Source organism: Nanorana parkeri, unplaced genomic scaffold, assembly GCF_000935625.1.
Source record: "Nanorana parkeri isolate BGI_ZX_2015 unplaced genomic scaffold, ASM93562v1 scaffold61, whole genome shotgun sequence".
Taxonomy (NCBI): Eukaryota; Metazoa; Chordata; class Amphibia; order Anura; family Dicroglossidae; genus Nanorana; species Nanorana parkeri.
The window spans coordinates 1,848,894-1,863,402 of record NW_017306329.1 but is presented as its reverse complement, the minus strand read 5'-3'; the positions used below and the strand labels follow the sequence as shown (position 1 = coordinate 1,863,402).

The following is a 14,509-nucleotide window of genomic DNA, read 5'->3' as shown; positions in this document are numbered from 1 at the left end:
TTTTTTTTTTTTGTAAATTGCCTTTACAAATATTTTAATAAAAGACTGCACTCATTTTATTTTCCTCCAGCTTTAGTATTCATCAAACAAAATGTATTTAGTAACGATATAGCACATGCTGCATACACCACACTTGGTTGTAACGTGCAATAAACATTTAAACCTGGTATAATTGTCTTCTATTAATCTCACCTCGTCTTCCTTCTGTTTCACACTCGGGAGGACATAGCGGCTGATGATGATTATTAATATTGCGGTCTTGTAGAAATGGCTCGGGTCACATCCTGATCAATCCCAATAAAATAAAGCGTGTTTGGAATTCTTTTTTTTCTTTCCCCTTCTTGCCGTGGTGATGGAACAATTTAACTTGTGCATAACCGAGACTGATATTGTTGATCTCCCGGGTTTTACAGAGGTCACCTCTTTTTATTTTATTGTAAATTCAATACATCCTCCTGAGTGATAGCTGAGTGGAAAAGAACATTGGCGTTAAACACCGAGGACGCAGACAAATGGCAATTTGAGATTCTGGAGATCTTTAGATGTTTTGTCTGGACCGGAGACTTTATTTCAGCGTGAACTAGCAATTATTGCCAACATGTTAGAATTATTGTTATCAACAGAATTATTGTTTTATTTTTGTGTTTTTTTTCAGCTTTGTATTTTTGATAATGATTTATATTGCCCCGTCTGCTCCTGTGATTCTGTACAAAGTAGGGGTATTGGATAAAGTTAAAGCAAACCTGTCCGCTTAGCTGTACTTGGGGCCGGGAGTGCTGACTAGGATTTAAGGTTATAATACTATTGTGTTGTAGTAACCTGCAGTAGAACATGGGACAGCAACACACGTTAACGTGTGTGGTGCACTGCCATTTAAAGAAGAACTCAGAATGAGCAGAATTATTCTCAACTCTTAAAGGAGAACTATGTGGTGAGTGAAAATCACTCACTCTCATAGTTCGAGCCAACGTGAGACAATGAAACTGTCGCACGTCGGCTCAATAGATCAGGAAGTGAGTGAACACATACTGTCGCTCGCTCACTTCTCGATCATCTCCCTGCAGAGAGCCGTGACTGTCGGTCACGGCCCTCTGCAGGGATCCCCCCCCTCCCCGCTCCGATCCTCCAGCGCTGAGTGGAGGAATGAACGGGGGAGAAGGCAGGGCCAGCTATCACTCACGCAGCAGGGTGGATCTCGACAGTAATGTCTGGATACGTCTCGGCTGTGGCACTCTCAGTATACCGCGAGCTGTGGCTTGCTATATACTGAGCTTTGGGTCACGGGAGGAGGTTAGTATATGTCTTACCGTGACCCTTAAGAGAACTATGGGGTAAAACACTTACCCCATAGTTTTCTTTTGAAGTGGGGGGTCCCCGGCACTGCAAGGGTTAAGTGCTCGTTTCTGTGTAGGGATAAAAATGAAGTTCTACTCACCCAGTCTTCCGAACTGGCTTGCTGTTAGACCGGTCCGTCCAGCCTCACTCCTCCTCTGCTGCAGAGGTCTAAGGTCCCCGAGTCATCACATACTTAACACAGAAAAATTATACTCAGCTGAACCACGGAGTCGGCTGGCTACCAGACCAGTCCCTGGAGCCTCTCTCCCACTCCGATCCAGCTATCTAAGGTCCTGTGAGTCATCAAGTCCTATACATTGCATATGATGTGAGGATGCTGAGGGATTTCCCATTGCTAGAGCAGATGAGGAGACAGGTTGCAGGTACCGGTCTAACAGCCAGATGGCTGCGCGGTTCAGGTGAGTGTAACTTTTTTTTTTTTTTTTAATTTTCATACCTAGACAAAAAAGGAGCACTGAACCCTTTGGGTAGCCCCACTCTAAGGGTTAAGGATCATTCTGCCCAGAGCTCTTCTTTAATTCTAAACGGCATCCCAATGCACATATACAGTAAACTAATGGCACCACAACAAGTCAGATTTGAGAATAAGTTGTGTGCTGACATTTACAAAACTAGTGCAGGTGTGCACGTGTTTTTTGTTTTTGCACTGAGGTTCATTGCTTTAAAAGAGATACGGGGTAACCTTTTTATTCCATAGTTCTCTTTAGGGTCACAGGAGGACATATACTAACCTCCTCTCGTGACCCAAAGCTCAGTATATTGCGGGCTACAGCTCGTGGTATACTGAGAACAGTGCAGCCAGGACGGATCCCGACAATACTGTTGAGATGCACGGAGCTGTCTGATTGACAGCGGGTTCTGCCTATCTCGAGTCAGTGCCAGCTGTACCCACCCCCTTCACGTCTGTTCCTCCTGTCAGTGCTGGAGAAGTGGGGTGGGGGGGAACCCTGCGGGGAGCTGTGACTGACGGTCACGGCTCGCTGCAGGGAGATGATCGGGAAGTGAGCGAGCGACGGTATGTGTTCGCTTACTTCCCGTTCTATAGAGCCAACGCGTGACCGTTTCATTGTCACAGGTCGGCTCGAACTATGAGGTTGAGTGGAAATCACTCGCCTCATAGTTCTCCTTTAACACAACATATGTCAACACACCTGCAAAAAAAAATGCATTAACACATGACAATAATTGAAGGGGCCCTAAACGTGGAATATCATTCCGGCAGAACAAGTATAAAACCAGAACAAGTATAAAAAACTGATTTCATAATTCTGGTCGGTGATGCTCTGTCTTGTTAAGTAAGCATGATGAGTCCTGAGCATGGAACTTTAGAAACATTTTGGCAGGTTAAGCACATCGTTTTTCTCTGGACAGATTCACTTTAATGAAACCCTACAGTCGGTAAGGCTGATGTCACACGAGCAACTCTGCCACTAGCGACACATGACCGGCAGCAGAGCCTTCCACTCTGTGGAATCTTAGTTTGAACACGGCCAGACCTCCCTCGCTAGAGACGGGGCAATAAGGGAGCAACATCTCGATGGCCCCTCTAGCATGGGAACAATGCTATAGAGACTGGCAAGCAATCTCTTAGTGATCCGGAGGATGGCAAGTTGTTGCTAGCATCCAAATACATAAGCAAAGACTTTCTTTTAGTGCAACCTATACATCACAATGATCAGCAGATAAAGAATTACAGGCAATTGAAGCAATATGTGATCCTTGTAATGAACTTGCATTGCACCACCCATTCCCATCTTTTGAACCTTCTTATTTGTGAAGCTGATTCATTAACCTATAGGGAGGCTGGTAAGACAAGAGAGGAAGAAGCTAAGCTACATTTTTACGTTGCTGGACCTACTACTGATTGATGTGTTGTCCGCAAATTACAAAAACCTATCACAGCAGCAACCTGCCATTTCTTCTGGTGACCCCAATGTCCAAACTGGGCAGCCAAATAAAATTTGATTTTATATTGACCAAAATCTATTACAGCTGGGATGATAACATCTTACAAAGCATGTGCTTTGAGGTGTGAAGCGAATGTGCTATGAGGTGTGAATGAACACCTACGAAGTGTTCACCTATGTGAAATTTTATTCCTGCTTGGAGTTCAGCTTGAAAACATCACACATTTCCTTGCAGTTTAGGGGATCCACGTACCATCAAAAGCAGGTTTATCCAACAGAAAGCATTCATTTCGGAAATAGCGGTATGCTGTGTTACCATTATAGACTCCAAATGTGCCTAGCAGAGTTCTCTAACTAGCTTAGGGACACCTCCTCTGTAGAAAAGGGTCTCAGGCCATAGAAGGCCCTAAGGAAAATCGCTTGGTGTTCTTTTGAGGCTTGTGTGTAGTATACGCAGCAGTCCTATGTAGGCTCTATACGTATTATGTATTAAGAATGTATGAGCAGCAGCTGCTCTACAGGAAGAGTTTTATCTTAAACACCTAATCATCTGATCTTACATTTATAATACATGTACAGACCACTGAGACTCGCCGTCTCTTCAGAGATTTCCAGTATCAGGAAATGAAAGCTAACAACGGGAATAAAGAAAAATAAGTTGACTTTTTTCTTGCTTTTTTGTTTTTTATTCTTTTTTTCAGCTGTTGTTATTATTTTTATGTTTAAAATTGTATTCCGTCTATTTCAGCTGGTGTGACAGCCGAGTCTATTCAAACTGGCAATGCAAGCCCAGAATCAGGAGGGTCAGAGGTTAAAGTTCAAGAGGAAGAGCACGACCTTGTGGATGACGACCTTGCAGCAGGTAAGGTTTTTTTTCTTTCTCCTCTTTTCAAATTGAGTTATCTTAGAGAGTTTTTTTTAATTGGATTGGGAAAGGTTGAATTTGTATTCAGTGGAAAACAAATACTTGAAAATTGATAATTGGAAGGTAATGGAGATCTCCCTCTCTTCAGCACATATTATTAAAAACGACCCTTCTTCCAAGCTGTAATCAAACTGTCTTGTGGATGTCCTTGGGTCCTCTCCTCTCTGCGATGGGCAGTATTCAATACTGCGTTATGATGTTGACACAAGTCTGCAGTACTGTGTTGCCCATAACTGCCTGGGCTCACAGGAAGTGGGTTGAATGATGCTGGCCATAGTATAACCTGGAAGAGGCAGAGTGGGATTCCTATGGGGGCCAAAACTGGACACAAGATGAGTATTTCGGGGAGATTTGTTGTTGTGTTTTTTTGTCCATTCTAGAATATACAATTATTTTTGTTTTTAGAACATTTATATTGGTTTGTTTGTAAAAAATAAATCAAAGCAACTGGACTTGCTGTATTTTCTTGAAGACGTTTCACTGGTCAGCTTTCTCAATTCAGAACGACTTGTACAAAAAATCTCTGGGAATAAATATGGTGAATGTTGCTCCAATCCACATAATCTGTTCATTGCAACCAGGTGTTGTTTGCATTTGCATAATTGGAGCTAGGAGGTGTTATTAACTTGCCCAGAGAGAGGCGTTAAAATAGCATTGTATGTGGCAGACGATAGATGTCTCACACCCCCGCCACCTAAACACCCTCTATTCAAGCTTGGCTTCTCCATTTTGTGCGCAAGGCCTCCCTCAGGGATGTCAGTTGGGCGAGGAGAGCCGGGTCTGCGCAATGTTTATGACGAGTTTCAAGCGTGTGGATCTGTGTCAGCAAAGAGGAAATCTGGTGGAGATGCTGGCGCTTGATGCGGGTTCCAATCCTGATCAGGGTGCCCCTGATATATACCTTATGGGCCTCCCAGATCGAGTATGGGGAACAGGCTTCTCCATTTTTGCATAAATGGACTCTTTCAGACCAGTCCTCCTCCCTGTCGAGGTTTTGGTTTGTCTTGGTTTTTCAGTTTTCCAGAATATCACAGTGTAAGACAAAGCATGTTGATGCAAACTAACATATGTATTTTGATTGCATATATGTTAGACATAGTTTGCAAATTCAGAACAGATAGTTACTTTGTATTTGTCATAAATATAGATATAGGAGAGTCAAGATATCATGTAAGTAGTCCATTACAGCAGAAAAGAAGGCATGTATGTTGTCAGTTACAGTAGAAAGTTTCCTAAATAGATATAACAGGTTGTCGCTAGCATCGAAATACATAGTGCAAACCATAAATCATAATGATCAGCAGATATAGAAATACAGGCAGGTGAAGCAATATGTGATCCTTGTAATGAGCATGCATTGCCCCACCCATTCCCATCTCTTGAACCTTCTTATTGGTGATGCTGTTTCATTAACCTATAGGGAGCCTCATAAGACAAGAATGGAAGAAGCTAAGGTACATTTTTACGTTGCTGGACCGAATACTGATTGATGTGTTGTCCACAAATAAAAAAATAAAAAATCTATCACAGCAGCATCCTGCCATTTCTTCTGGTGATGCCAATGTCCAAACTGGGCAGCCAAATACATTTGATTTTATATTGCCCATAATCTATTACAGCTTAGATGATAAAATCTTAAATTGTATTTGTCATTAACATAGATATAGGAGAGTCAAGAAGGCATGTATGTAGTCAGTTACAGTAGAAAGTATCCTAAATAGATATAATGGGAGAGAGAAGGGGAAGCAAAGGTGTTAAATTCACGGTATTGCTTGAAGTAAGGACCAACCATCTCATTTATCATGTAAGTGTTTCATAGAATCATGAATAGTATGAAAGACTCTTTCCATGAGTATTCTGGAAACCAGGCATTTGGATTTTGGCCAGTGGGGCTAATTGAGAGCACCAATTTAAGTCTATTACTCATTGCACTGCACAATAGGGTGTTAAAGTTTTTCAAGATGGTAGGCTACATACTGGATAGGAGCAAACATAAACAGATGGGTAATAACAAGGTCAAAGGTTGGCTTGCTCATTGTGTAACCAAAGATGTAATAAAGTGCCATAGTGGTCGGAGTACCTTGCAGCTCTGGAATATATGTTCAAATGTTCCTGTGGAGGGACAACCCCAAAAGCAATTGTTTTGGACCTCCAAGAAGATAGTGTGAAGTCTTTGAGAGGTCAAATACCACCTGGTGTGTAGTTCGTGTAAATCTGACATTTCATCCCATCGTTGGGTGGAGAAGGTATCTCCACAATCCGGTTTCGGCCATAGTGTGAACAAGCCCCAAACTAAAATAGTCAGCCATTTATTTAAAGAAAAGTCAAGGAACAGGGGCAACTTTTTGAATTTTGTTTAAAAAGAAAAAATGATGTTGCGAAATGACAAAAAGGTCTTCACATTCTGTTTTGGAAACTTGAATTTAATTTAGAAGTTTGAATTTAACCCTTGCGTCAGTCTTCTACATTACCTTGCTATAATGCAGCTGAGGTTTTCTATAACAAGCTTCTTTTCTTAAAAGGATTTAATAGTTTTCCTTTGGGAAAGAGAGAACCTCCAGTAGTCTAATGAAGTCCCTAGGTAGCGGCAAAGTCATCATTATTTCAACTGTTCTCTTCTCTTGTACGTTTATGTTTAACTCTTTATAGAAGATGGACAATAATAATAATACTATTTTTATAGTGTTTTTTTTTTAAATCTCTATAGAATTCTTAGCGCTTAACCAAATATGTTAAATGTACAAACTATATTGTAAATTTAGTAAAACCCATAGGCTTACATAAACAAGCGCACCTTTAGCCTTTTGAAATCAATGTGGAGATGGAGGTTTGTAGACAAAAATGAGGATTGAGTTTCATAGTGTTGAAGCTGCATGTGAGGACCGTTCAGTCTGATTTAAGGTAGGTCCTGGAGGTGTACAGTTTTTTTTTTTCTGGGGAGCGAAGGTAGCGATGTGATAGGGTTCTATTGATAATTGAACTGTGTGAAGTGGTATTTACTCTGTATAGGGTTAAAGAAAGATGATGTCCTTTTGTTAACCCTTTTGCTGCCAAGGCCCTTTTTTATGTTTTCTTTTTTTGCACACTTGATATAATCCACATTCTAGGACTGAAAATTACTTCAAACCCCCAAAACATTTATATATTTTCTGAAAGCCAACACCCTGCAGCATAATATGGTGGCAGTTGCAAATTTTTATGTTGCACGATATTGCTGCAACTCTTTATAAACCCCAAAATTTTGTGAAAAAATGCACTTGTTAATTTTAGTGCCCCAAAACACAATAAAATATCAATTTTTTTGTACAATATAAAAGATGGCATTAGAATGCATAAATAGATACCCAACATGTCCAGATAAAAAATTGTGCACATATGTGGAACGGCGACAAATTTCAGTACCCAAGAAGTCCATAGATGACACTTTTAAAAGCCCCTACAGATCATCAGTTTAGAGTTTTGCATAAATATTGGCCTAGAATTATTGCTCTTACTCTGGCGTGCGAGACGATACCACGTGTGTATACATGTAACGTGTAGCGCGATCGCCGTTTTTGTACGTAGACACACCCAACGTGTGCTTGCGTGAATGCACGTTCGCGGGGCGGCGACTTTCACAATTGTTCATTATTTTTACATTAGTTTTATTCTATATTTACTAAATATACACTGAGTGGCCAGATTATAATGACCACCCTATCAGTACTTCGTTGGGCCACCTTTTGCCTTCAATACTGCGGCGATTCTTCTTGGCATTGACTCCACGAGATGTTGGAAGGTGATGCGAGGAATCTGACACCGTGCCTGATGAATAGCACTGCCAGTTCTGTGAAATTTAATGGTTGTGGAACCAGCTGCCTGATGGCTCTTTCAACTTCGTCCCACAAATGCTCAATTGGATTGAGATCTGGTGATTGTGGGGACCACCTAAGCAAGGTAAAGTCTCCCTCATGTTCTTGAAACCACTCATGCACAATACGAGCACCGTGGCATGGTGCATTGTCTTGTTGGAAGAAGCCATCTTCCTTGGGATATGCCATCAATATGATAGGATGAACTTGATCAGCAACGATACTTTGGTATGTTGTGCTATTCAGACGTTGTTCTAGGCCCGGGACCAGCATTTCAGGTGCTGGCGGGAAGCTGGGGTGGAGAGCGGTGAACTTCCATTGACCGATTTCCTCCCTGCTCTATGGGACAGAGAGCTACGCGGTCACTTCTGGTACCTGAGCAGTCATTGTTCGGCTCCTGAAGCCCAGCCATAACTATGCAATCTGCACTTTAATAGCTTATTTAAAGTGTAAAGGTGACATTGAGGCCTCATTCACTATATATATATTCACTATATATATATATAGTGAATGAGGCCTCAATGTCACCTTTAATAGCTTATTTAAAGTGTAAAGTGCAGATTGCATAGTTATGGCTGGGCTTCAGGAGCCGAACAATGACTGCTCAGGTACCAGAAGTGACCGCGTAGCTCTCTGTCCCATAGAGCAGGGAGGAGATCGGTCAATGGAAGTTCACCGCTCTCCACCCCAGCTTCCCGCCAGCACCTGAAATGCTGGTCCCGGGCCTGCAGGAGTTGCAGCAGAGCCCGGGAAGCACGGTGGGGGTGTCAGGTCGGGGCAGGCACTTTACCGACCCATAGAAGCCGCCAGAATCGCTTCTATTGTAAAGCTGACAGCCGGCTTTACAAAGGTGCACAGAGTCCCGACGGGAGTCTGTTTACAGGGCCATGCTGCCAATACATCCGTGCACACGAAGTGGTTAAGGCTTCATATATTTAATCACCAGCTTTGATTTGCTGTTTCTTTCATCTGTTGTAGTAATTTTTTTTTCATGCATGCATACTAAGTACCCTGGAAGTGTAAAATTGCCAGGTATGTATTACCTCTCACCGAGATCACAGGAGTCCCCTTTTCAATGGTGGAGCTAGGAGTGTTACGAACAAGCGCTGACCACGGATCATACAGCGGCTGCAGGATTCTTTTGAATGCAATTGTGTTATGTATTTTCTACAGCCGCTTAGCTCACCCGGTTGATTCAGCAGACAAGGAGGATAAAATAAATTGGGATTTCTCTTATCGGTGGACTCGTTGACTGCTTTCCTCCACCCAGACTATAAGGAGCGACACCGCTTTCAGACCTGAAGTTTGGGTCTGTATGCAAAGTGAGCTGCACTTCTGAGGGTGTTCTTAGGTGGAGGTCGCTGAAAGTTTTAGCACGTGTGAGGAAGATTCACTGTTGTATGATCACATTATGGTGACAAGTTCTGGACTGTTTTGAGTGTATAGGAGCACGTTGGGTTGCCATTTGCTGGACTAATAATTGCATTGCACTTTAGGATTGCATTTGATTGCTGGCACTATACTCAGTTCCTGATTGTTTGTGATTTTCAGGTATATTTGTTCTTCACATTTGTAGTAATATTTACAGCGCTGCCCAACAAGTACAATTTTCTATATCTAGTTTATACTGGATTAGGGCTGCTGCTTAGCTGGCACGAAGCTTAAAGTGACATTAAAGGCAAAAAATCCCCCCCACCCCCCCTATGTAAATGTTAGCACTTACCTTAAATGATGTCTCTTTTTCCGATCTTCCTCTTCTTTCCCCATGTTTTCATCTGTCCCTCCAGCGGTGTGGCGTCACTCCGATCCAGCGCTGACTGACGGTTTTTTTTTTACACTTCTTGCCTATATTTACTGCTTGCTAGCAGTAGATATACGCAAAAAAAAACGGAGGGTTTAGAACCCCTTTAGTGTTTTCAGTCCCCTTGTCAATTACTTCACAGGGCCAGGCCATCTTTGTTGGTGTCCTCCAGTGTCGCCATCTACTTCCTCGACTGAGATATCAGGTTAAATCGTGCTGTCTGTGCAGTTTATGGGTGTGTTCAAAAATGTATGACCCAGATCAGCCCCTCCTGCTGCCTTTTACCTGGTGACTTGCTACAAAGTTACAATGCTGCAGCCTGGTCCCTGGGGGAGAGGAGACTGAGGAAATGCTTCCTCCTGGCTGCAGCTGACTGTCACCACCACTTAGGGCCCATTCACACCACATCCAGATCATAGCCAGACCAGATTGTTTCCGCATCCTAATGTATCCCTATGCTATTTCTGGCCTCTGTTCACACCAGCACAGTCCATTCAAGACCAGACCAGAAAAATACTGCATGTCTCATTTGTCTGGTCTGGAATGCAATGCAACTGCGGACAGGTTCACACCATTTTCCGGACCTGATCTGATCTGGAAAATTGTGTGAACCTGCCCTTAGTCACATGACAGGATGAAGTAAGGCTGTTTACTAGGGATGCACCAATACTAGTATTTGGATGAGAACTCATATTCGCTCAAATGCTCCGTTGCCGGAACTTCCGATCAGAGGGAGATCTCCTTCTGGCCGGCAGTGCTGAGGGAACATGGAGCCGTGTTCCTTTCCAATCATGAAGTCTGGCGGCATGTAATGACCCACCTCCTCACTTCCTGATTGGTCAGGAAGCCAGACTGCCTAGGAACAAGTGAAGCCAGCTTTCTAGCCAATCAAGAAGCCGGGGGGCGGGTCATGACATACCACCTGGCTTCTGAGTTGCCAGGAAGCTAGCTTCACTTGTTGGTAGGCAGCCTGGCTTCCTAACCAATCAGGAAACCGGGACGGCACGTCGGAAGTAACGACCAGCGCATCACCAATGCATCTGGTGTGAATCGGCCCTAAAGAGTTGTAAACATGCTTTACGATGACGCGCTTTCAAGTCATTTTCAATCTGTGTGAACAGGGGTCATAGAAATGATTGGGATTTCTTGTCTTGAGTCTAGGTGTGAACGGAGCCCTATTCAGACTTCTGTGATAAAAAAAACAATTGGGCCCATTTGTTGGTATAAACACTTCTGTATGTATGTGTAATTATAAATATTTTTTAACAATGGTTTGGGGGTATATTTCCTTCCTCCTGGTTCCTTTGTGGTCTTTTAGAATACTCTTTATTTCTGTATTGGAATCCCTCTATTCCGTTTTGTGTTTTATTTAATGCATATCAATTCCATTATAAGAAGTGTAATTAAGGGTCCTGGACTGCCTGTGTCAGATTGTATTGGTACATTTTTATACACTGGTTTGAATATATGCAATAGCACAATTCTGAATGTGAATTCTGATGGATCAGTTGAAATTCTCTTTAATGCTGAGCTCCGGGATAAACAAATATTGTCTAGATACAAGAGTTATGTGTATTCTGAATTCAGTCTTGTTGCCCTTTGTGTATTCATTCTAGATCTATGCAGTAATCAAGCCTGAATCTACTTCTGCCCTCTTGCTTCTATTTACGAGTTTCCTATAATACAGACCATTCACTGCTGCCCTTTCTCCTTGTGCAGGGTGACTGGTCTGGTCTCCGCCCCCTTGTAGTTTTCTGTAGTGGGTTGGTCCTGCTGGGTCCCTCCCACAGACCTGCTCTCTGCACAGGCTATGTAAAGTACAGTGATATCACAGCTACAAGTTTAAAGTTGGCTGTGCAAAGGCGTTTGGTGCACACAAAGTGGAGTGGAGTTTTGCCCAGAGTTTAGCTTTTTTTTTTTAAAGATTGTTTTTGTTGAAGAAAAATATACAAAGAATTAGCAAGAATAGTCAAGTCAGGAAAAACAAAGTCCACAAATGCATGTGACATTGCAGTATTATAAGTAGATTCATAATTGGAAGACCGTGCCCATGGCCCATATAATATGAGATCTCACAGGAGGCATCAGCTAGCCGTCCCCTGCACGTACACAATCTAAGGGCATGGCTAAGACATAAGAAAACCTTTGTTCTAAAGCACGCTTTATTTGAGCAAGATAGAAAGACATGTTCCACGAGTCATAGCCTGTTCCAAATAGTGCAGAGACTGAAAGGAAGGAAGGGGAAAACAGGAAAGAACAGAAGTGAAAGAGAAAGAGGAGTCGGAGGAAGTAGAAAATAGCCAAGTCAGAGCTCGGCTTTAATTCATTGACTCTTAATTGCTTAAGAGTCATAAGGTTGAGGAGAGGAAATTGAGATTGTGAATGGTGATTGCACACAAAATAGCTGTCGGCATTCCTGCATCTTCTATACTTTGCTGTCCTTGTATTGTAATGAGAAGGTTGAAAGGTATCTTGTGCTCAACCTGTTACCTCTTTGTATATATTCATTGAAATGTATACTTTGACTGTATTTACTGTCTATAGGAATGTTTAAATGAAGCCCAACCCCAGACAAAACTTTATTTTATTTTCGATAGAGAGAGAACAAGAATTAGACCATCTGTCATTTTTTAAATACAATACCATCTTTGCTCCCTTTGGGAACACTTTCTCTCACTTGCTGGTGTTTCCGACGTCCATCATCTGGACAGGAATGATTTGGTCACAATTATCTAATCTTATGATATAACAACATCACTGTCTGTGTTCACACTGGGGAAATGTTCCCATCATTTCCTGTTATGTCTCACACCTGTCACATAGAAAGGAAGTGTGAGGAAGTCCAACAGGGACACAGTCGCCAATAAAATCTCTATAGAGGACGTAGCCTTTCCCCATGTGATCCTAAACATGGGTAAAGGAAATGTTTTCTCGGGAATAGTACTATAAAAGGAACGTGTAGTGGATCTGTATATATTTTCTTCCAGAATTATTTTATTTTGTAAAAAAAAGTTTCAGCTTCATAAATCAATATTGAAATATTGCATATGAATATTAAAGGAGAATTATGAGGCGAGTGAAAATCACCCAGCCTCATAGTTCTAGCCGACCTGTGACAATGAAACTGTCACAGGTTGGCTCAGTAGATCGGGAAGTGAGTGAACACATACCATCGCTCGTTCACTTCTCGATCTATCCCTGCAGAGAGCCGTTACTGTCACTCACGGCTCCTCTAGCGCTGACTGGCGGAACGGACGGGGGAGGGTACAGCTGGCTCTGCCTCTAGATAGGCAGAGCCAGCTGTCAATCACGCAGCTGGGTGGATCTCAACAGCAATGTCGGGATCCGTCCCGGCTGTGGCGTCTCAGTATACCATGAGCTGTAGCTCGCGGTATAATGAGCTTAGGGTGACGGGAGGACGCTAGTTTGTGTTCTATCGTTACCCTTAGGAGAACTATGGGGAAAAGCCCTGACCCCATAGTTCTCCTTTTTAAAGGATATGTAAACCTTAAAACTTATTTGCCCCCTTTTCAAGGTGTTAAATATACCAAAGTGTTTAATGATATCTGTTATGCAAGTGCAAAATGTACCCATTGATCCTGCCAGAAATCTTGAAAAGCAGAAAACTTCTTGTGCTACACATCAGTTACATTGTTCTCAGTCCTCCCTGTGGATTAAATAACACCTCTTCCCATCTGAGGAGATTATCATGCAGTCCTAAAGCCCTAGAGTGACAGCAGTGCTCCCCAATAGGTACTATACGGTGAGTGAGCAAGATGTGTGTTACTGGCAGACTCGAATGAAACAAAAGAGATGGAATGCAACCATTACATCTACGACTGATGAGCTGCAATATATTTCATTTTTGCTCTCGTGTTTAGATACACTTTAACCATATTAGTACTGGAGAAATTTTACTTTAATTTTTGTACACACGACAATAATCTAAATGTTTGTGTTGAAAATTATTTTAAACTCCCAAACAATTATATATTTTTTGAAAGCAGAGGCCCGGTAGAATAAAAAAAAAGAATTATAGCCGATTGTTTTTCATGTTTATCAAATGTATAAATAATTGGCTAGGAAACCGGCTTCACATATTGCTAGGCAGTGTGGCTCCCTTCCTGGCTCCATGCCCCCTCGTCCCACTGCCGGTAAGAGATCGAGGAGATCGAACTTCAGATCAGAGGGAGATCTCCCTCTGATCTGAAGTTCTAGTATCTAGCAAGGTATCGGAGCCCATACACACGGTATCGGCACCAATACTATTATCGGTATCAGTGCATCCATTATATACAGGTGAAACTCGAATAATTAGAATATCGTGCAAATTTAATGGCAGTAATTGCTGCAAAAGGGGCCCAAACCAAGTACTGAGTATATATGCATGCTTGTACTATTCAGAGGTCCGATATTGTTCTATGTACAATCCTTGTTTTATTGATTGCATGTAATAATCTACTTTTTTGAGGTTGTGGATTTGGGGTTCTTGGGGTTTTCATGAGCTGTAAGCCATAATCATCACAATTATGACAAATCACGGCTTGAACTGTCTTGCTTTGCATGTAATGAGTCTATCTCATATATTAGTTTCACCTTTTAAGTTGCATTAGTGAAATAAATGAACTTTGCACGATATTCTAATTATTAGAGTTTCACCTGTATATAT

At 42.1% G+C, this 14,509-nt stretch overlaps 1 protein-coding gene across 1 annotated transcript in view; it reads left to right on the top strand.

Annotated features, from left to right (window-relative positions):
• WDR7 (WD repeat domain 7) overlaps window positions 1-14,509 on the top strand; it is a 348,971-nt gene that overhangs the window by 145,328 nt on the left and 189,134 nt on the right. Inside the window, exon 20 of the mRNA XM_018576230.1 lies at window positions 4,012-4,125. Coding sequence (XP_018431732.1) covers window positions 4,012-4,125 — 114 coding nt within the window. The remainder of the gene's footprint in view (window positions 1-4,011; window positions 4,126-14,509) is intronic.